The following is a 22373-nucleotide window of genomic DNA, read 5'->3' as shown; positions in this document are numbered from 1 at the left end:
CTATCTGACTCTTCAGGTTTAAGAAGATTGAACAGGGGCAGCTGTCATACCCCAAAATTTGCCCGATTTGATCTACGTCTCTTAATCCATCAAGAGTCAAAATTAAGGGCCATAGGGTTTGGCATTTCTATTGTCAAACTCGCTCCCTTATAAATCGTTTGAAATAAAATAGGGGTTTGAACAACAAGTATTTTTGGGATCCAAATAATGGGCCCAATTATTACAAAAAAAAGAAAAGAAAGTTCTATCATTTTTGGGATGTTATTTGTGTTTCACTAACACTTTGTTTTTTACTAACTATTATTATTATAATTAGTATTAGTTAGTATTAGGATTATTGTTATTAAATATTATTATTACTAACTATTATTATTAGAATTAGTTTTAGGATCATTAGGTTTAGTTTTAGTAGGCCCATTAGGTGTAAGAAAAAACCTAAATTGACTAATATAAAAAAGGGTTTTGTAAACAAAAAAAGGGACTAACAATGGATTACTAACCCTAACCTAGTCTCTAACCATGCCTCTCACTATCACGTACAAAATAGTCACCCATTTTTCCATTCGCCAAGAATCTTTATGATTTACAAACCTTTTTTTGTTGTTACATACAATACATCAACAAATCCTTTTTACATTCATCACTTTTCTACCATTCAATCGCATAGAATAATCACCATTTAAAAAAATCAATTCCGCCATGAAACATTCAGCCAAACACAAATCCATAAACCATCAATAACCATATTATTCATTCACACACAGTCATCACCATCAACTACAACATATAAGGCATTACTAACAACAATATAACCGCATTGTACAGGTTTGTTTCCTTTTTGTTTTGCAGAAAAAGATGTGGAAGCAAATTCAACGAGACAACTCATTCCATGTAGTCTCCACACCAACGGTGTAGCTCCGATCCGCCGCGTCCTCACACCCACAGAAGAAGAGAAGCCATAATCATCATTCTGCCGTACTGATGCCATGAACCATCTCTTCCGATCCAGTCCTCAACGAACCTGCGAACACCGCTCAGATCGCAACGCGCTCCTTCAATCCAATACCACGGCAACAGCAAAACCTTATCCCAAAGTCAAACCAAACAAACAACTTTCAAAGAGGAGATTAAGAAAATAAATTGGGAACAAGATTCAAAAGCAATTCGTAAAAGAATCGCGGCCGCTGGCCATCCATAACTCCGGTTGCGTATAACCGAAACTCTGCCGCACAACACAATTTCAGAATCATCAGGACTGCCACCGCGCCGGTCAGAAGAACCTCATACCGCTACTCTCCTCCGCCGCGACACACCGACGCGTCCGCGCGAACACCAGCCACAGCTCCGATCTCGCCGTGTGCGTTACAACATCCATCATCGTCCGCATCGAGAATACAAGCCACCCACGCGCCGCCGTCCTGGTCCGATTTGTCATGGTTCTGTTTAAGAAAAAATATATTCCTTGAAAAAGGGGAAGAAGGGTATTTGTCTCACAAATTGTCTTTTGGTTTTTTGTATTGTCTCTTCTTTAGCATACAGTGCAATGAAATTGGCTGGAATAAGGTGTTTCAAAACGAAAACAAAAGGGAAAGTCGCTGGGGCCCACGTGCCACTCTTTTTGACTTTCCCATTTACTTCTTGTCTATTGTATATATTTTGTCTTGGGTAATTAATTAACGACTAAAAAGGCGCAGCGCAATGGCAAGGGAGAGAAGCATCTTATCATAAAGACCCGGGTTCGATCCCTGGGTTCTTAACATTATTTTAGCTATTGTTTCTCGCATGTTCCAGGACGCGCAACCTACACAAGGTTTATGGTGTTCCTTCGTCTGTAGCCACTGGATCATCATGGAAGCAGATCCAACGCATCAGGGACTAGAGGAGTACCATGGACACCCAGGGGACCAACACATGGGATCTCAGCCCAGGTTTCCTTTATTTTTTTATATATATGTTATTTATATTTTATTTATATGAGTGTTTAATTATATTAATATTTTTTTAGTGTATGCAATTTATTTAAATTAGGATTAGCATATAATTAGGATTAGGTTTAGGATTACTTTTCCGATTATTCGATTACTCGATTTAATTAATTTTAATTAATCCTTAATTGATTTAAATTACTTTAAAAATCATAAAAAACCCTAGAAAGATTATATCATCAGGGTTTGCCCCAATCCCATTACCATTTGGAAAAAAAATATTAATTCTAATTTAATTAATTCTTGAATAATTCTCTCCTCGACCCGACTAAAGCTATTAGTCGCATTAGACGAGAGATAAAAATATATAATTTAAAATACATTTAATTTGCTGACTGCGACGATCGAATCTATCGATGTGAGTAACCAGCAATGCTCCATTAATCCGTTAGCTATACTGATCAAATCTATTGATCATCGCATCTAATGGTGACATATTAAATCAGGGTTGTACGCCCAAATCTTAAAACACACTAAACCACGACACTACGGATTTTCATCCTTTTCGACAAGGCAACTCAAAATGCCTTTCAAATCAAATTCAAGACTACGATAGGCCATTCAAAAAGCCTTCAAACACCTCCATAATCAATTCAAAGGCGTACAACCCTGTGCCCGAACTACGTTGACTCTGATTCTCCATAAGGAGATACGTAGGCACTTGGATAACCAAGGCGAGTCCCCCTCCCTAAAATCTCAATTCACTCAGATCTTAATTTTCGCCCTTTTCACTTCTTTAGCTATTAAACCCTAATAAATTTAGCCATAAAACTGTTACCTTAGATTCAAAGCCATAGGAAAGGGTTGAGGGTGCCTAACACCTTCCCTCGACCCGATTATAATAATCTTACCCCGATCTCTTAACTGCGTAGGGTTTCCTATTCGCCCTTCAGAATAGGTGGCGACTCTAAAAGCTTAATTTTTAGGGCAGGTTGCTACAGCGGTCTATACCACTTACTTCGTACATTCCTCCTTTGGTTTAGGATTTCTCTACAGCGGTTTGTTCTCCTCCCCATTGGTAATGGTTTTGTTCCATGTTTTCTATGAGGTTATATGCTTCATCATGAGGTTTGTCCATCAGAGCTCCGCCAGCAGCGGCATTTATGGTCATTTTAGTGTTATAAAGTAGACCACCATAAAAAATATGGATGATCAGCCATGGTTCGAGTCCATGATGAGGGCATAGTCTTAGCATGTCCTTATATCGCTCCCAAGCTTCGAAGAGTGATTTGTTGTCTTTTTGGGTAAATCCGTTGATTTGACCTCTTAGCATAGCAGTTTTGCTAGGCGGTAAATATCTCGCTAAGAATACTCTCTTCAATTCGTCCCAAGTTGTTATGGAATTAGAGGGTAGGGATTGAATCCATGCTCTATCTCTATCTCTCAAGGAGAAAGGAAAGAGACGTAATCGAATAGCTTCGGGACTGACATTGTTAGCTTTGATAGTGTCAGCGTATTGCACGAACACGGATAAATGGAGATTAGGATCGTCTGCAGGGCTTCCAGAGAATTGGTTCTGATGGACATCTTGCACCAATGGAGGTTTCAGTTCGAAATTGTTTGCCTCAATTGCAAGTGGTGCGATACTTGAGTGCGGTTTAGCTCGTGAAGGAGCGGCATAGTCTCTGAGAGGACGAAGAGCATCCATCTCTAACTTTGGGGTTAGTTGATCAGCAAAGATCAATTGCTGAGAAATTTGAATTGGTTCTACTTCGGGAAGATGATGAATTCGACGTCTTACGTTAATAAAATGTTCGATTTCGTTAATTCGTTGTATTAATTCCCCTCCTTGTGAACGAGTATTTGGCATACAATTGTTCAAAGAAAAGGAACAGAATTTCCCTAGTCTATACGGTTTAACAGTGAGTTACGATATCGACTTAAATAGTCCCCGGAAACGGAGCCAAAAACTTGATCGCGACTTTTTGTGTCTATAAATCTGATAACTGCAAGTGCACATTTGTGTCGTGTAGTTTTAAAAGATATCGAATCCACAGGGACTATGAATCGATCTACCGTTATCTAAGGTTACTTTGTAAAGCTGAGGCTACTAATATTTTGGTTGTTTCTAAGGGAAAATTAAATTATGAATTCTAAGAAATATAATAATAAACGGATATCAGTATGTATTTCGTCTAACTTAGGTGATCCGAAGGTCCATTGGCTATGGTTTTCATTTAATTAAAAATCTTTATTAATTATGTCGTTTAAAAGTCCTCCTCTCAAACTCTCGCTCTGTTGATTTAGACTACTATCCTAACTTGTAATGTACTCTCTCGCCATCCCATTAGATTTAGAAAAGCTTTTTGAAAATAACATATTTAATAAAATGCTCGCTTTATGAAGACGTTACCTACTTAAATCTCCTAGTCTCAAACTCTCGCTCTGTTGACTCAGATCATGCTAGTATTCCCTAACGTACGCTCTCGCTGTCCCGCGTCGGGTTTAAAAACACTTTTTGAAAGTAAATAAATTCTAATTAGTTTTAATACGCTTTCGCCATCCTTAAAACTAATGTTCTATGTCTACTATCCAGTTAAACATCTCAAACTCTCGCTCTATTGATTTTAACCTTTATCAGTCCTAAAGTCTCAAACTTTCGCTCTATTGATTTTTAGAACTTTAGCAAATTAGATTAGACATAAAACCAAAAACAAGTGATATTTAATAAAACATATTTAAGCCAACTTATTTCGGATCCCACGGTTAACTTACTCTACATACCGATATCTAAATAAATTAGCCAGACATATTGATACGGTTAAACATGCATAAATCAGTTCGGTTTATAATAATAGGCATATTAATTGGCATACAACATATCATGCAAAAGAATATAATTAAAGCAATAAATAAGAAACCTGAATAATATTAATCTGAAATAAAACTTGAATCTTCGAGTACTTGAACTTCCACCACAGGTCGGTTGGATCGTTCTTCAGAAATTATTCGGCGTAAATTAAACAAGGAATAAAAAAAACTAAATCCAACGTAAGGTTAGATTTGTTGAAAGTTCACAACAATTTCCGGTGTAGAAATTGCTCTGAGAAAAGAATACTGAGAATTAAAATGCGAAAGAAAATAATGCGTTCAAAAATAAATTCGGCAGAACTTCGTTGCAGAAAATTCGGACCCTTGATAATGAACTATCGGTCTCCTTTTATAGGTTGAGTAGTAGTAGCTTTCTCTCCCTCACGAAGCACTTTTTCTTCCGTAAAAATAGTAGCTGCTTGACTCTTCCCAGAGACGTGCGTCTCCACTTCGTAGTTTGACTTGGTGAATGAACTTGAGACGTGCGTCTCAAGTGGAGATCTTTAAGGGAGGTTGGAGACGGGCGTCTCCACCTTGTGACGTGGCTAGGGCCTTTGGAGACGGGCGTCTCCACGTGCTGAGGTGGTTGCTTTCAGCTCCTTCGTGGATTGGGCTTCTACCATTCTGCTTTTGGGCCTTCTTTGCACCCCTTATTCACTTCAGCACCTCTCCTTTTATCTTCTTGGAATAAATATGAATATTTTGCTCCATTTCTTCTTCTTTTCACGAATAGTCTTTAACATGGACATAATACCTGAAACATCGCAAATACCCGTATAATACTATAATAAAATAACATAATTAAATGAAAATGCTAATAATATTTATGTGATTTAAGCTAAATATATGGTATAAATTCGTGTTATCAATTATCCAGCCCATAGGACAATTACCAAAATAAGACGGGGGAAGCTTATATGGATGTCTTTCAACATGAATCTCTTTAAAATCTAGGATACAAGCCAACCTTTCTTCAACTTCTTGTCGTATAGATGGTAAGGATTCATCTACCATGAATTGATTATAGGAAACCTGAATCTCAACCAGATTCATCTACCCGAAATGAATGCACCTTCTCAACCGGCTTCTTAACGCCTCATAAAAAGGGACGACTCCACTAGTGTAATCAAGTTCATTACATAAAGTCACCAATTGGTTCTTCAAGTATAGCTCTTCTTAGCACAAATAACATTCCTTATATAGATATGATCCCGCCCTCGTCAAATAATGGATTTGAGTCCAAATATCCAATCCCATTCCTTCGATAACCATTCACATTGTCATAATAAGCCTTGAAATACTTGATTCTTTGCCTCAAAGATACCAAGCCATAGTCATTTGAATAGTTGGAGCTGCTTTTATTTTTTAAAAGATGGAAGAAGAACGTTATAGTCAGCTTACCCTATGTAGTGTTATATTTGCAAATGTACCTTCCCTAGGGAGACAGCTTGGGACCGCCTAGGAAAAGGCGATGACGCAAGGCTGCCTAAAGGGAAGTGTCGCCTCACCCTTATGTTTTCCTCTCTCCTAGGGAGAAGATGATTGGAATAAGACGTGTTTTGGATAAAGAAAGAGTCATAGTCGTTACTGACTCATATTTTCCTTACCCTCAAACGTGAAATATACCTACTAGGGCCTCTAAGTCTCTTTGTCCTTGCAAGGGGAACACGCACACAACTATACTTTTGGACAGTACACCCTCCTTATTCTCACACTAGTGATGGAAGACTTTAACAAAGGCTCAGTTAACCATATGTAAATGTGAAGGAGTGATAAGAAAATGCTTCAAAATGTTGACTTAAAAATCATTGAAGGGAAGGCGATAGGCGATGAAAGAAAATAGGCATTCATGAAAAGGGATTATGTACCCATCACATTGACTGTGAATCCTATTTTCTTCATCTGGTGTAAAATACTCCCTAGTCATTCGTAAGACCCACGTCAGTAAAAACTTGGTTTAAGACACCTTCACACACAAAAGCGCAAACACTCCTCAATATTTTTAAATCCATTCAATCGTCTGAAATATTTTTACAAGCCTTTTTGGTTGAATTTGACATGATCACCAGAATTAAAATAATTTATGAAAGAGTGCAGGTAAAATGTAGCAAAGAAGCAAGCTCGAACGCTCACTTTCTTAGAAACCCTAGAAAAAGGGACAAAATTAAACATTGGACTTTAGAACTCAAAGAAAGGAACAACTAAACATGAAAGGCCAGTGCAAACCTACAAAATCGTATGGACTTTATCCAACGCTTGAACAAGAACATTCTTAGAGAAGAAGAACAAAAGACGCAACAATACTTTCTTTTGTAGGTAGATAATAGCATAAAGGGTAAAGATAATCTTCGAAAGCCTTTTATATACTACTTGAGCATTGAGGATCATACGATCACCCCGCACTACCAATTGTTGAGATTTCCTCAAAAACGGTTCAAAAAGCACCTTAGTACTCTAAAGAAAAATAAATATCATTATTAACTAGCATACAGAGGCATTGAATGCAGTTATTCCTAAGAACGACAGTGTCTCATTTGGAACTTCCACGTCCAAAGATTTTGTTGCCGAGCAAAGATACATGTCACAAACCCCCATCCTGCAAAGTAGAAACAAGGGCTTGGGAGAAACTATTATAGGTCGTCCACACAGACCCAAAGAGGCAAAGACCCAATAACGATACTGTAATACCCTAATTTTGACCCCCTTGAGATGTCACATCTCCAGACACTTCATCAACTCAAGACAAATACCCAGAGCAGTCACTTGTTTACCAAGTACTCAGTCTAGGGTGTCCAAGGACAAGAAGTTCAGGCAAAGGATAAATCAATAACAAAATGATTTCCAATACAATCATAGGACTCAAAATGATTCATCCATCCACCTATGATGTTCAGACATCAGTCATCAGGACTCGGGCTTGCTCAGGCCACCAAACTAGGATTTTGAATCCATCAAGGACTAAAATCAGGGCCCACATTTGGGAACCCTAAAAAGCTCTAGGGCATCACTCAAAGTGCTTAATCTTCTTCAAATGATCCCTATGTCAATATCCAATGGTAATTTTACTTCAATTCAGAGGCCACAATCATCAATTTCATCTGGCCTACAATTAGGGTTTTTGACCTAATTCACCTGGACCGTTGGCTTTTAATCAGGACATGGTTCCACAACTAACTCCATAGCTCAAGATACTCTATTACCTCAATATGTTCCACTCATATCATTCATTTGAAGAGGATAGCTTGATTCACCTGAAATCTCCGGAAATTGCAATTCATTTGAAAAAGTCAACTGTACAAACCACCTTTGACTTTTTGGGTTTTTAGTCAACCATGGACTTTTGAAGATTGAAATCATCAATATATGGTTATTGAAGTTATTTGACCAAGAAAAATCAAGAAAATCAATCAAGAATCAAAAAGTCAAAGTTTGACTTTTCATACTTAGAAATTTTTCTAAGTGTTTTAAGGTCTTGTTTTCAAAACTTTGGAAGGGAATATCTCAAAATTTTAAGTACAAACTGAAAAAAACTTCCAACATCGAAGTTGTAGATTTTGGTCCAATGAACAACTTTGTCACATATAATTTATTTGCTAAAAATCAACCATTGAAGACATATGGAGCTTCAAAGTTGCTGCATAACCAAGAATGTTGGAAAAACCCTAGTTTTCTCCAAACTTTATGGGTCATTTTCACTAACTTCCTCAAGGATTTTGAGAAAACACAAAACATATGGATTGAAGTAAATGTCAAGGGCTTTCTATATTGTTCTCAACCTCCTCCAAATTCATTTTGAGCTAAGAGTTATGCTTGAGCAAAGTAAGGCACATGAAGTGAATTTTCAAGGCATGACCAACTTTGGTTTTGGTCATTTTTGTGCAAAGACCTACACTAATTGGTGCATCTACACTTCAAATATATCAGAAGAGATTAGAGAGAATCGTTTGAATCATTTGAATCAAGATTCCAAAACATCCAAAAATCAAAGCCATGTGATTATGTAATCATTACATTTAGGAATTTATGGCAAATGGTGATTCATCAATTGGAATCTTTTCTGAGGCAATTAGAGAGCTCTACACATCAGAATTGTCCCTTAAGATCATAAGAGATCAATGGATGGGGAGCTAGCTCAAAAATGCCATCATTGCATTGTGATATTCTTTGAAATTCCTTCATGGCCAAGAAACCAAAGTAACTTCACTAAGCAAGCTCGCTCTCTTCAATTGCACTGAGCTCTTTGCCTATAAATAGAAGTGTCATCCTCAGTATTCAACACACCAAAGCAACAGAAAAATCATGCTTTCTCCTTCTCTCCCCCATACTTATGTTTTTCAAAGGTTCTTTGGCAAGAAGACTCAGATTCTTCAAACCAGAGCTCTTCCTTTGAAAGTAAGTATTCAAACACATCAAAGGGGTTATTTAGAAGTGATCCAAACACCTGGAACACTTCTATACATGGAGGATCATCATCATCACCTCTCACTTAGAGCCACATCAGTTGAGGTAGAGCAAGAAGTTCTGGGGAGTTCTAACACAAGCTAGGCATCTCAACACCTTCCTGGATGATCATTGAAGCTATTTGGATCATTGCAGCAACTCTGTAACACACTTTGATCAGAGCTTGATCTCCATTTCAGAGGTAAGTTTCACAAACTTCAAACTCTATGATTCATGCTTAATAAATGAAAACTTGTTATACCAACAAGTTTATGCACCTGAGAGGATCATTAACCCTCAGTCAATTGCATCATATCATGTTAATTTTCAGTTTTAGGGTTCTTAGTGTTCATGCATATGAATTTTGAATTACACTGAAAATAAATGAAATCAAAGGATACTATCATGATCTTTGTTCAAAAACGAGCAAAATCCATGTTTACATCTCTGAGTTTGGTTGAGAAACGAGTGAGATAGCAAATTCAAAAGTTATGGAAGCTTGAGGTTAAAGATGAAGATGGTGGCGCCATTTTTCAAATTTCCCAGAATAAGTTTATTTTATTTTGAATGGTAGGCGTGTTATCTACGAATTCATCGTAGTGTCCCAATGGTTACAGCGCGCGCTCAAAAGCCTTGCCTTGCCTTAGGTCTGGGGTTCGATCCCCCCTTAGACCTTTTGTTCATTTTATTTTTCAAACTATTTTTAGAATAACATTTTCATATATTATCACATGATTGCCATATGCTATCATTTGGTATTGTTTTGTGATGAGAATCATAAGGGTGTGAGTTCAAGCCTTGGTGGAGACAAAACCTATTTTTTTACCACTTTTCTCATTTCAATTTCTTCACAACTTTAACTAATTAATTCACTTACCAAATTAAATCTTTTTCACTTGTTTTTTTCACATACTTTTCATTTAATATATATATATATTTTATGAATAACCAAAAAAATCACAAAAAAATATTATTTATTTGATACATTTTTATTAGGTTTAAAATAACATATTTTTAAGTATTTTAAAATAATTTAAATATAGTTTTCATTTGATTTTAAAAACCGAATCTCTTGTAAATATTTTTGTGATAAAACTCTAATCCATTAGGTCTTAATTAAAACATAGACTTTGTCTATACCTTGATTAAGTTGACTTTTGTCAAAATTCAAAATTGTTTTCAATCTCTAATTAAACAGACGATCAAGGTTTTCAAACAACAAAACCTTGCATCCTCCAGCAAATCAACTTCAACTGTTTTTCATAAACAGTAATAAATCATCTATGGGCCTCTAATAGAGTGTAAGACCCAACACCTTTTCTTTTTATAGTTTTCAAATCCTCTTTTAACAGAAAATTCCTCATCTGTTTTCAAAACTTTCTTCTCGGTATTGAAGGGCATTATTCTCGGTGAAACTCTTCATATACCTATGTGACCAAGTGTCCATCTTCACTTCTTCTGTTTTCAAAACAAAAACATTTCAAAACTATTTTCAATAAACAATCCAACTGTTTTCAATAAACAATTCATCTGTTTTAAAAACAACTTCAACTTCAAATCCATTTCACATGGGCCTCTCCTTGAGTCTAAGTCCTAACCCCTATTGTACATACACTGTTTAGAACTTCGTATGATAAAAACCTTAGGACAAATAAACTATATATATTATAGGACTATGGCCTAGGATTGAGAATGTCTTCCCGGTGAAGGCTCTTTCCTAATTAGAATTCTTTAGTTCAACCTCAAGATGAATTATTCCCGGTGAAACATCTTGAAAAAAGCCTTAGAACAAAAATAGGGAACATCCACCCAAGAGGAAGTATTCCTGGTGAAACCTCTTACCCATTTGCTTAGAGCCAAACTAAGTTCAAAGCCAACATAGCTTTCTCTTGTGCTATAACAAGGACCTTCAATGACCCTCGATTAGCCTCCTCTTGGGCTTACAATACAAGGACCCACAGGCTTCTTAAAAGCATATTCACAGCTTTCTCTTGAGCTTGTATACAAGGACCCATCAGGTTTCTTATAAACGTAGGAACAGGTCTTTAGTCACCTTTTAGCCTACCCTGGTGAGATTCTTCTATTCTTCAAACCAGACTTCAAATAAGCCAAGTATGTCTCAATCTCAGTATTGAGTTCACCTTTTGGAAATGAGAGACATGGACAGTCTTTTTCACCCATATCTTCAATCTCCAGTAAGTCTTCTCCTTAATAGAGTCAAGATTCCACATTTGGAATTTCCTCAGTCAGGTCAGCCTTAATCTTGGGCTTTAAACAAGAAGTATAAATCAATCCTTTCATCCCTTTCATATCAATGGAGTGCTACCCAATCATTCATTTCATAAAATCTCCTGTAAAGGGTTAGCCTCCAAAATCAATCAATCTTTCATTTCATAAAATCCCCTGGAAAGGGTCAGCCTCCAAAATCAATTCCTTTATTTCATAAAATCCCCTGGAAAGGGTTAGCCTCCAAAAACAATCCTTCATTTCATAAAATCCCCTGGAAAGGGTCAGCCTCCAAAATCATTCCTTCATTTCATAAAATTCCCTGGAAAGGGTCAGCTTCCAAAATCAATCTTCATAAGTCAAAATCCCCTGGAAAGGGTCAGCCTCCAAAATCATTCCTTCATTTCATAAAATTCCCTGGAAAGGGTTAGCTTCCAAATCAATCTTTCATAAGTAAAAAATCCCCTGGAAAGGGTTAGCTTCCATCATCCATCATTCAAAACCTTCAAAACTCCCCGGTAGAGTCAACCCTAGGTCAGTCTTAATCATTCAACATAACAAATTCCCCAGTAAGGTCAACCTTCAACTCTGGGCTTTCATTCATCAATCCCTGCTTAATAAAAGCAAATTCCTCAGTAGGGTCAACAATCAATCTCTGCACAACAGAATAACCCTCAGTAGAGTTAGCCTTAACCTTGGGCTTTGTACAAGGCATATATTTTCCTTTGAGTCAAAAGATCCCAAACTGGTAGATCTTCCCCTATTCAGAGTCATCCATAACCTTGGGCTTTGTATAAGGCAGATAATAGAGTCTCCACAGTGATTCTTTCCCCATCAAGAATAGCCACAACCTTGGGCTTTGTACAAGGCAGAAAATAATGTCTCCATAGATAGAGTCAGCCACAATTCTGGGCTTTGTACAGAACACCAAATAAACCTTTCTTTCAAATAAAACAAACACTCTCCAGCTAGAGTCAGCCTCAATTCTGGGCTTCATACAGAACACAAATTCCTTCAATCAAAGTCAATCCCTAATAGAGTCATCTTCTAGGGTCAATCAAAACTCTTTTAAGCCTCGAGCTTGGGCCTCATACAAGCCAATCAAATTCAAATCTTTCATACAGTAGATAAACATGATTTATCTTTACAAATAGATATTTCTCCTATTTCACCACATTCAAAAATACAAACATTTTCATTTCAATTTCAAAACATTCTCCCATTTAGGATTTTGAAAGGCATGCTTTGAGGAACACACACCCAGACTTGTTTCCTTTCCCTAAACTGGTTGAGAATCTTTCTTTCATTCAAGAGACTGTGACTGGCATACTTGCACACACACAAGTAAGTTCCTTCTCTTATGAAAAGAATCCCGCTTTTATGTCACTTCAAATATTTGTGGTGGAATAGTAGAAATACCTCTCTGTAAAGATGACTTCATGTCTCTTTCCTGTAAACAAAGATTTAATTCAAGCTTCAACCTTGAGCTTCAAACAAGGAACCCAAAATCAATTCACTTCCCTAATTAGTTCCTTGAACTACAAAAAGCTCTGACTTCCATTAGGGATATGTAGGCATGAGATTCACAAGGAATCTCAGCGAGCTAATCAAAAACCAAAAAAAGTCAGTTCACTTGTCTTTCAATTCAATTCAATTCTTTCTCCTAACACAAAGGAGAAACTTTCCCAATTAAGCAGCAACACAAACACATAGACACAGAGAAGGTTCCCGTAGAGTACTACGGATATGTAGGGTGCTTAAAACCTTCCCTATGTATAACCGACCTCCCGGACTCCAGAATTTCTAGTCTAGGTGAATCCCCACACTTAGCAAACTCTTAGGGTTTATTTGAGATCTTTTTCCCCTTCCTCCTCGTAGGATAATTAAAAAGTTCGTGTGCTATCGTAGGAAGAACTGAAATAAAATTCATCTCACAAGGGCGCCTCTCTCCTTCCAAATTTCGTGTGAAGGGTCCGGTGTGCCGTCCTCCCAAGTGAAACGGGGAGGTAAAAAAACGACACCACAGATACAAAAAAGCATTTGTCACAAAATAGGTAGACTATTTTCTTTTCTCCTATCAAATAGATAATCGTTCTCGGGAGTGTGTTGCTAGTTGTATAGATCAAACTAACAGTTGACTGTATCCCATATTGTTCTACATGTGTGTAGTTACCAATCATTACCCCTATTTAAAGAGGAAATTGTGCACCTGTTAGCAGTGTTAGCAGTGTGTGTTTGTGAGATCTTTGAATTGATGGCTCAAAGAGAAAACCCCTAAGAAAATTAGAGAAGAAGAGGAATTGATTCTAGAAGCTCTCTACACTAGCTGCCAAATTCAACACAAATCTTCAAGTTTCTTAGGAGGTCTGATTTTTATTTTTGTTCTTGGGCCTTGATTCTCCATGTTTTCTGCTCCTTTAATTGGGCCCTTATCTTTCTCATTGGCCTTTTGCATATCAATACTTCCCTCAACAAAATCAACCTTGTCCTCAAGGTTGTGTAAACGCTGCAACTCTTCCCAATGTTCTCAAAAAGTATCTTCGGGAGGCAGACCATGCCACTGCACCAAAGCCATACGTGTGGGGACGCTATCAATTACTTGTGTCAGGAAAGCTAAAACTGATAAGGGTGTAATCAAAGGATGCTTATCAACAGAGTCTTAGGGAATCTGATCAACAACCGTAGGGGGTAAACCCACACGAGGTTTCAACAGAGAACAGTGAAAAACATTATGAATAGGGGATTGGGCTGGTAATTCTAATTTGTAAGTAACAGGGCAAACCTTAGCGATGATGAGATAAGGTCCATAATAGAGTTTGGAAAGCTTATGATATTTGGCGCCCGATAATGAAATTGTCGGTAAAGATGTAGTTTGACGTATACCCAAGACCTGACTGAGAATTCAACTGCACGTCGGTGCTTGTCTGCATTACGTTTCATCTGCAATTGTGCCTTGGTTAAATTCTTACGCAGAAGAGCGAGAATTTTGTCACGTGAGGTCAAAACATAATTGCAAGAATCAATGAGGGATGAACCAGGAATGTACGAGGGGATCGAATGAGGAAGTTTACCATACATCACTTAAAAGGGAGAGAAACCAGACGCAGCATGAATAGAGGTGTTGTAATGGTATTCCGCCCATGGTAACAATAAAACCCACTGATGAGGCTTATCATGCACAAAAGCTCGCAAATATTGTTCCATCGTATGGTTCATAACCTCAGTTTGACTGTCGGTTTGGGGATGATACGTAGAACTCATTCGCAGAAGGGTGCCACTGAATTTGAATAAGTCTCTCCAAAATTGATTAATGAACACAGGATCACGATCAAAAATGATGCTTTTGGGAAGACCATGATGTTTGCAGACAATGGAGACAAATAATTTCGCCAATTTGTAAGCTATGAAACCAAAAGCTCGGGATCCCAAATGAATTCCCTTCGAAAACCGATCAACAATCACCACAATTACGGTACATCCCTTGGATGGAGGCAATCCAATGATAAAGTCCATAGAGTTTTCTTCCCATAAGTGATGAGGAATAGGAATCGGTTGCGATAATTCGTTGGGCTTCTGAGGCACATACTTAGTTTGCTGACACACAATGCATTGGCGAATAGAAACCTGAACCTCCTGCTTCATATTGTCCCATAAGAAATTTTTGGAGAGGCGTTTCATGGTTTTGGAAGCTCCCGCATGTCTGCCAATGAGAGTTTCATGGTACTCTCGTAATAATAATTGTTTGAAGCGCGATTTGGGGATGATCCAGATTCTGCCTTGGTAAAACAATAATCCATCAGCGAATGTGAAGTTAGGATATGCAGAAGGATCCTGCTCGAAGCGCTCTTTTAATTCCAAGAAGGTGGAATCAGTGAGTAACTCCTGTTTCAATTCCTCCAAAAATACGATTTGAGGAATAGTGAGGTTGAGGAGAGTTAGAGATTGAGAGTCAGGTATGCGGGATAAGGCGTCGGCAACAATGTTGGTGTTCCCAGGTTTGTATTGAATTTCAAAATTGTATCCGAACTGTTTAGAGAGATAATGTTGCTGCTCCGGAGTCTGAATGACTTGAGTGAGTAGTTCATTTAAGCTCTTGTGATACGTTTGAATAATGAAGAAGTTACCCAAGAGGTATTGGCTCCAACGTTTAACAGTACTGGTGATGGCGTGAAGCTCACAAATGTAGGTGAAGCCTTAGTCATTCGTGGGAAGAATACCTTGCTGAAGTAGGCCAGCAGATGCCCTTTCTGCAACAGCACTGCTCCCATGGCATAACCAGAGGCATCCGTTTGGATGATAAGTGTGAAACAAAATTCGGAAGAGCAAGAACGGGCGCAAAGGCCATGGCTTGCTTGAGTTGGATGAAAGAGGACTGAGCTTCCTCACTCCACTTAAAACAATATTTCTTCAATAAAGATGTTAGTGGGAGGGAAATTGAAGCATATCCGTTAATGAATTTTTGATAGTAGCCTGACAACCCTAGAAATCCCCTCAAAGTCTTCAAAGTTTTCGGTATCGTCCATTGCATAATTGCTTTGATTTCCCACAGATCAGGAGCCACAGTCCCCTAAGTTACAATATAACCCAAATAAGTGATAGATGTTTGGCCAAAGGAACACTTTGAAGCCTTCAAAAAGAATTGATGCTCAGATAAGAGGGAAAAGACATGATCAAGGTGAAGTAAGTGTTGTTCCATGTTTTCACTGTAAACAAGGATGTCATCGAAAAACACGATGACTGTGCAACGAAGCAATGGGCGGAAGATGTCATTCATGGTAGCTTGAAACATTGCTGGTGCGTTGCAAAGTCCGGATGGCATGCCTCGATATTCATAATGACTCTCGTGCGTCCAAAACGTCGTTTTGGGGATATCTTCAGGGTGCAACCTTATTTGGTGGAGCCCTGAAGTGAGGTCAAGCTTGGAGAAAACCTTTGATGCTCCTAGCTCGTCGAGAAGTTCGTCCACTGTGGGCAACGGAAAACGGTCTTTCACAGTAATGGCATTCAAGGCAAAGTAATCAACGCACATTCGCCATGTTCCATCTTTCTTCTTGAGGAGAAGCACGGGAGAGGAGAAGGGACTATTACTCGGTTGAATCCAACCATTCACCAACTATTTGCAAATTTGTGTTTCAATTTCCAATTTTTGCGCATGGGGATAGCGGTATGGATGTGCATTGACAGGTGCGGCATTAGTGGTGTTAGGAATGGCATGATCAGTAAAGCGAGACGGTGGTAAAGATTCTGGTTCCTTAAACAATGGTGAGAATCGCTGAAGGAGATTCTGCAATTTAGGGTTTAGAACTGCAAGATAATTGAACGTAGGGGAAATGGAATCATCGGGGTCAAGAAGCTAAAGAGAAAAGACTTGGGTTGTGGTGTCATGTTGGACCATTTTCTTCAATTGATGATAGGAAATGCTGTTAAGAGTGCGCAAATCCACTACGAATTTGTGCCCTTGAATTTCAATCTCTACCTCCTTACACACTTGGACACTAGTAAGTTCATCACCATTACCCACAACGACCCTTAAGGACGGAGATGGGCTATGAAGGAGACCCAAAGTGCGTGCCACTTGAGTTTGGATGAAATTAAGTGTACTGCCCCCATCTACTAGCACATGGAATGAATGTTAGGCCACACCCTCTATGACTTTGATTGTTTGGGCCGTATGTATACCGGACATTGCATGAAAACTTAATTGGGCCAATTGGGTTGGATCCGGTGGGTGAAACAAGGCACCGAGCGGATCACAATTCCCTGAAACGAATTCAACATTCTCTTTTGTGTTGTAGCCATCGTCATCTGCACTCAAAAGGAGGAAGTGAGCCTTACACTTATGACTTCGTGAAAAGCGTTCATCACAATTAAGCACAACCCTTTCTCTCTTTGTTCGGCGAGTTCAGCTGCCGATAATTGACGAAAACGGGTTTTGGACGGAGGTGTGGGTAGTAACGGAGGTGCACTTGGCTTGCTCGCAGAAAAATCAGGGGTAGATTTTGCCGGAATTAGGGAAATCGTACGGGTAGAAGGAGAACCATGCCATGGCAAAAAAGATATGGGTTTGGTTAGGCGCATTAAGTCTTGTATTTTCTCTTTATGCAATCTAGCAAGACCTGAGGCTTGTGAGAGGGAGGAAGGTAGCTGAGCCAAAACTTCGCGGCGGATCTCATATTTTAACCCGTAAATGAAACAGCTTAAGAGATCTTGTGGAGAGATTCCCACGATACAGTTTGCAAGGGCTTCAAACTCACTGAGGTAGTTCGCGACGGAATTTGCTTGTTGAAGCTTGAACAGTTTACCTCGTGGGTCGTCGTACATCGTCGGTGCAAAACAAAGCTCAAGTGATTGTAAAAATTGGGTCTATGAAACTATTTATCCGTTGATGTACATCCATTGATACAACGCTAAAGTCGAACCATCCAGGTAAAAGGAGGTGACGGTAATGCATTCCTGCTCTGGTGTTTGGTGGTAAAGAAAGAACTGAGTGATTTTAAAAATCCACCCATGAGGATCGACACCATTGAATCTGGGTACTTCAAGTTTCAGAATGTAACGTTGAGGTTGTTCCGTGCCGATGTGGTTGCGTGGAGTAGTGGCATCCAGTGATTGTGAGCGGCGCTCAAGGGACTCAACTAGGGATGCTCATGGACGGTTATTATCCATAACCAGTCCATATCCATATATTATCCATTTAGCATAACCGGATCTTAAAACCAATTGTCATAACCGGATTTATTTTTTCAAAACCGGTTATATCCATAACCAGATTTAATAACCAGTTTTGATTTAATAACTGGTTTTTAGTTTGATAACCGGTTTTAAAAATTATCCAGTTTTGAACATAAAAATTCACTTTTTAAAAATTAAATATTTATTTTTTTTATAATGGTTTTCGGCATAAAACTGATAAGCTATTTCAGCAAACATTTGGGATTATTACAAGAGATAAACTGTTAAAGCTACATGTTTGTTACATATAAAAAATCTCTCGACTGTGATGGAAGCAATATATAACTAAAAAATTGGCATTTTGCAGTAACTATTCAACACCTTCAAAGCTCACTTCCTAAAGAACTCTTCAACAAGAAACCTACTAACAACAAACAATTAACATTTTCTTATAAAATAACTAACAAATCTCTTCATTAAAGACTGTGTTATGTAATCACTGAAAGTTTTGTTCCTTTTCATACTTAGCCATTTGCATGCGTTGTAATGCTACTCGATTTTGTGACAGCTATGTTCTGTTAACTCTGTGGGTGTAGCATCACTATAACTAACATTTGTCATTTCAAAATAAAATAAAAGTACTAACATGCATGATGACTGAGGCATAAACAGTCAACAGAGCACACTACATAACAAAGTTATTTAACAAATCTTCATAGAATAAACTATCTACCATCATTGCCCAAATTCTAAGGTTACACGAGTTAGTTTCAACACTCAATTTTTTATCCTAACATTGACAATTGAAATAGAATAATGCAGAAACAATAACATGAAAATAGCTGAACAAACGAAACACTGCCACATGCTGCAGATGGTGATAAAGAAAAAAATTCATTTCAATCACTAAATTATAAACAAAACTATCACATGCTGCAGATGGTGGGAAATGAATGAATTTACCTGGGTTGATTTCTTCTTTCCTTCCACAAATTGAGAATGAAAGAGCACAAAAACGATATTGATGAAACTGAATCGGTCGAGAATGGAGAAGATAGAATAGTGTTTAGGGTTTGGGTTTTCAATCAATAGAAAGGAGAAGAGAAGCGTGGAACGTGATTAGGTTTTTGGGCTTTGGGCCATATTGGATCTTTTATTTGGTTGTGGTTATCCAACTAATTGGTTATGGATATCCAAATAAATTTTAAAATGGATTGGTTGAAAATTCAAAATAAAATTAACCGGTTTTTAATAACCGGATATGGATATGGTTATGGATAAACCATTAAACCGGTTAATTTGAGCATCCCTAGACTCAACACGGTGGTGAACTTCATCCATACAAAGGTTAAAATGCTCCTGAAAACGTGAAATAACTTGCATTAATTCGTCCAATTTCTCGCTTGTGGAACGAGTCACGGCGTTGGCCATTTGGATATGCCGGGAGAAAGAGGTCAGTGATGAAAGCACCACTGTTAGCAGTGTGTGTTTGTGAGATCTTTGAATTAATGGCTCAAAGAGAAAAACCCTAAGAAAATTAGAGGAATTGATTCTCATTTCTCAAATATTTGGTGATTTCATTCAAGTCAATAGAGTACAACGCACATAACAGAAAGATATGCAAAATCTAATATCAAATAAAATCTAACAAACTTAGGTGAGTCATCAATTTTCTAGAAGCTCTCTGCACTAGCTGCCAAATTCAACACAAAGTCTTCAAGTTTCTTAGGAGGTCTGATTATTCTTTTTGTTCTTGGGCCCTGATTCTCTATGTTTTCTGCTCCTTTAATTGGGCCCTTATCATTCTCATTGGCCTTTTGCATATCACCACCACTTCGCAGACATTCAAATTCCTTCTCATTCAAAACCACTTTTCACTCTCGTACTAACTTAAGCGTTGAAATGTTAATCATGCATGACATCCCCTCTACAACGTATTAGTAGCTCTGAACCACCGCAATAAACTTGAAATTCATACATTCCGATCAACTCTAACTCCCGTATGGAACAGGTGTTATGTGATTCTTCAATTTTGTCTACTTAGAAGGTGTCTTTCATGGGTTTCAAATTTCATCTGCAATATTGTTATGGTAACGATCTCGCAGCAACATAGTACGACAACCCTAAAGTAATATCAATCACGTGTCATAACAATTACATCAACCATTTTAGCCATTTTAACAACCGTATAAATGTTCGTTTTCATTGTTGGTCGGAATTTTCTCAAAAAATTAACCTTCCAAACATTGAATTTAATTTTAATATTTTGTCCTTTTATGTCCCTCAAAGCCATGTATATCATGAACCTTATTATAAATCTCAGAATCATGAAAGAAATTGAATTCGAAAGATTGGGAGCTTGAAATCATTCTGAAAATGAGAAAAACATCACATGACAAATCTTGATTAACTAATCAATATATTAAACAAACTCTAACTAACTTAATACACTCACTCATCATAAAAATATATGTGGTATAAGCTGAAAAGTTTCTATGGTAAGTACACGTAAAATTATTTTACACTACAATGTGCATTGTAACATTGTATTGTATGCAATCGCAATTTTAAACCATATTGCCTTCACCTAATATTAGGAATCATTTCTTGAAAATTAGATGTGGATAGATTTTTGAGGAGCATAAAACACTAAGCAAGTTTAACACATTGAAATATTAACAACCACAAAAATGTGAACACATCTTCACCCAAAATCTTAGCACAACCTTAAAGTGATAAATATATGGATCATTTCCTTTATATACCATTAAGGTTCAAATTCAATTACACAATAAGTGCATACATGTGAAGAATAAGGTTTAAACAAAGATGATAAATAAACTTGAAGATAGAGTATTGTCATAGACACTGATACTTAAAACGATGGGAACTCAACATTAGATCCACATGATTTTCCATTAGGGAAAACTGGACAGTCAATGAAGTTTGATCCAGAAGTGTCGACGCACAAGTAAACTTGGTATAGCTGACTGTTACGAGATGAATCCACATTGCATTCAATAAATGGAGCAAACCCAACTCCTTTTTGTATAGCTCCTTTGATACTGCTCAAGCTGTAAGAACCTCCATCAGCTTGTATTCCTGCACTTGTAAGAGCATCAAGGAGGTTTGATTTTTGTTTCAAGTTGAGAGTTGTTTCAAAATAATCATGTTGTTTAAGGCTTGATTCTGAGCAAGTTCCGTGCTTCTCCCATTCATGAGTCCAAAACTGAATTCCATTTCCACTTGGGCAGGCTAGTGTGGGCCAGTTCTTTAGTAAACTGCTTTTGAGATCAGATATCTGTAATAATAATCATATGCACCAACACAAGTGAGTAGAATGAAAACATGATATAAAAATGCAATTGGTGAAGAATGAAAAAGTACCTGAGATTGATCAAAAGGGCTGTTGGGATCACAGTTAGATGGATAAGTACCATCTTTGTAATTAGGCCATAAACCATGAATACTAAAATCAGCAGCAGGTTTTCCACTTGTTGGGTAGCAGCAACTCTTCTGTGAATCACAAAATGATCCTGGCCACTGCAAATGCAAAATCACAAATGATTATTTCATAAAACTCATTTCTGAACTAAAATCACGTTCATGACTATGGAAGTGAAATCTATGTTACCTGTTGAACAAAGTAGAAGAAATCAAAATCTTGTTGTTGTGAAAGACATAGAATTGGTAATTGAAGAAGCAAGAAAAACTTAATTAAAATTGACCCTTTGGACTCCATTTTTCAACTGATGTAATTCTCAACAAAAGGGTTAGTGGAGGGTTATTATGGTGTTTAGTGAGTGTGAGATTATGAAATGATTTGAATGGATAGATGTATTTATAGGAAGAAAGTGAAGAATCAAACAAAATTGAAAGTACATTAATAAATTAAAAAGGTACTAATAGAGTATCGTAAGAGGATATGCATTGCTTATCATGCAATAATAATTGTGTGGTTTCCAATTTCATGTGTAAACGCAACTTATGACCGTGACATGTCGGTGCTTCTTTTGGAGTAACTGCTTTCATACTGGCCGGTAGAATGGGGTGTGCCAATCGAAATTTGTTTCTAACTCTTGGTTGTTGTTTCCTGTTATGGCCAAAACCAAAACAGTTATATACTTATATTGGTCCCAAAATAATCAAATGTTTAAATCATCTAAAACAATTTATAATCATTAAGGCTTCAATGAGATTTTACTAATTTCTTCAAGTTTTATGTCCCTTTTAAACTAT

At 37.5% G+C, this 22373-nt stretch overlaps 1 protein-coding gene and 1 non-coding gene across 2 annotated transcripts; one reads left to right on the top strand and one right to left on the bottom strand.

Moving 5' to 3' along the window:
* Positions 1–3151: 3151 nt before the first annotated feature.
* LOC131654397 (small nucleolar RNA R71) lies at positions 3152–3258 on the top strand. The gene has a single exon (XR_009299438.1). It is a non-coding gene; the product is annotated as a small nucleolar RNA R71 (small nucleolar RNA).
* A 17627-nt stretch (positions 3259–20885) lies between these two features.
* Positions 20886–21953, bottom strand: LOC131646436 (ribonuclease 1-like). Its single transcript, XM_058916466.1, has 3 exons — positions 21769–21953; positions 21522–21677; positions 20886–21435 (listed from the first exon to the last, which is right to left on the bottom strand). The coding sequence occupies exons 1-3, from the start codon at positions 21874–21876 to the stop codon at positions 21010–21012; spliced, it is 690 nt and encodes a 229-aa protein (XP_058772449.1). The 5' UTR covers positions 21877–21953; the 3' UTR covers positions 20886–21009.
* Positions 21954–22373: the final 420 nt, after the last annotated feature.

Source organism: Vicia villosa, linkage group LG2 (genome assembly GCF_029867415.1).
Source record: "Vicia villosa cultivar HV-30 ecotype Madison, WI linkage group LG2, Vvil1.0, whole genome shotgun sequence".
Taxonomy (NCBI): domain Eukaryota; kingdom Viridiplantae; phylum Streptophyta; class Magnoliopsida; order Fabales; family Fabaceae; genus Vicia; species Vicia villosa.
This window is presented reverse-complemented; position numbering and strand designations above follow the sequence as displayed.

Coding starts and splice junctions, on each gene's coding strand:
- LOC131646436 (XM_058916466.1), bottom strand. CDS start 21,876: ATGGAGTCCAAAGGGTCAATTTTAATTAAGTTTTTCTTGCTTCTTCAA. Junction 21,678..21,768: donor TCTTCTACTTTGTTCAACAG/GTAACATAGATT, acceptor TTGCATTTGCAG/TGGCCAGGATCATTTTGTGA. Junction 21,436..21,521: donor GCCCTTTTGATCAATCTCAG/GTACTTTTTCAT, acceptor TTATTATTACAG/ATATCTGATCTCAAAAGCAG.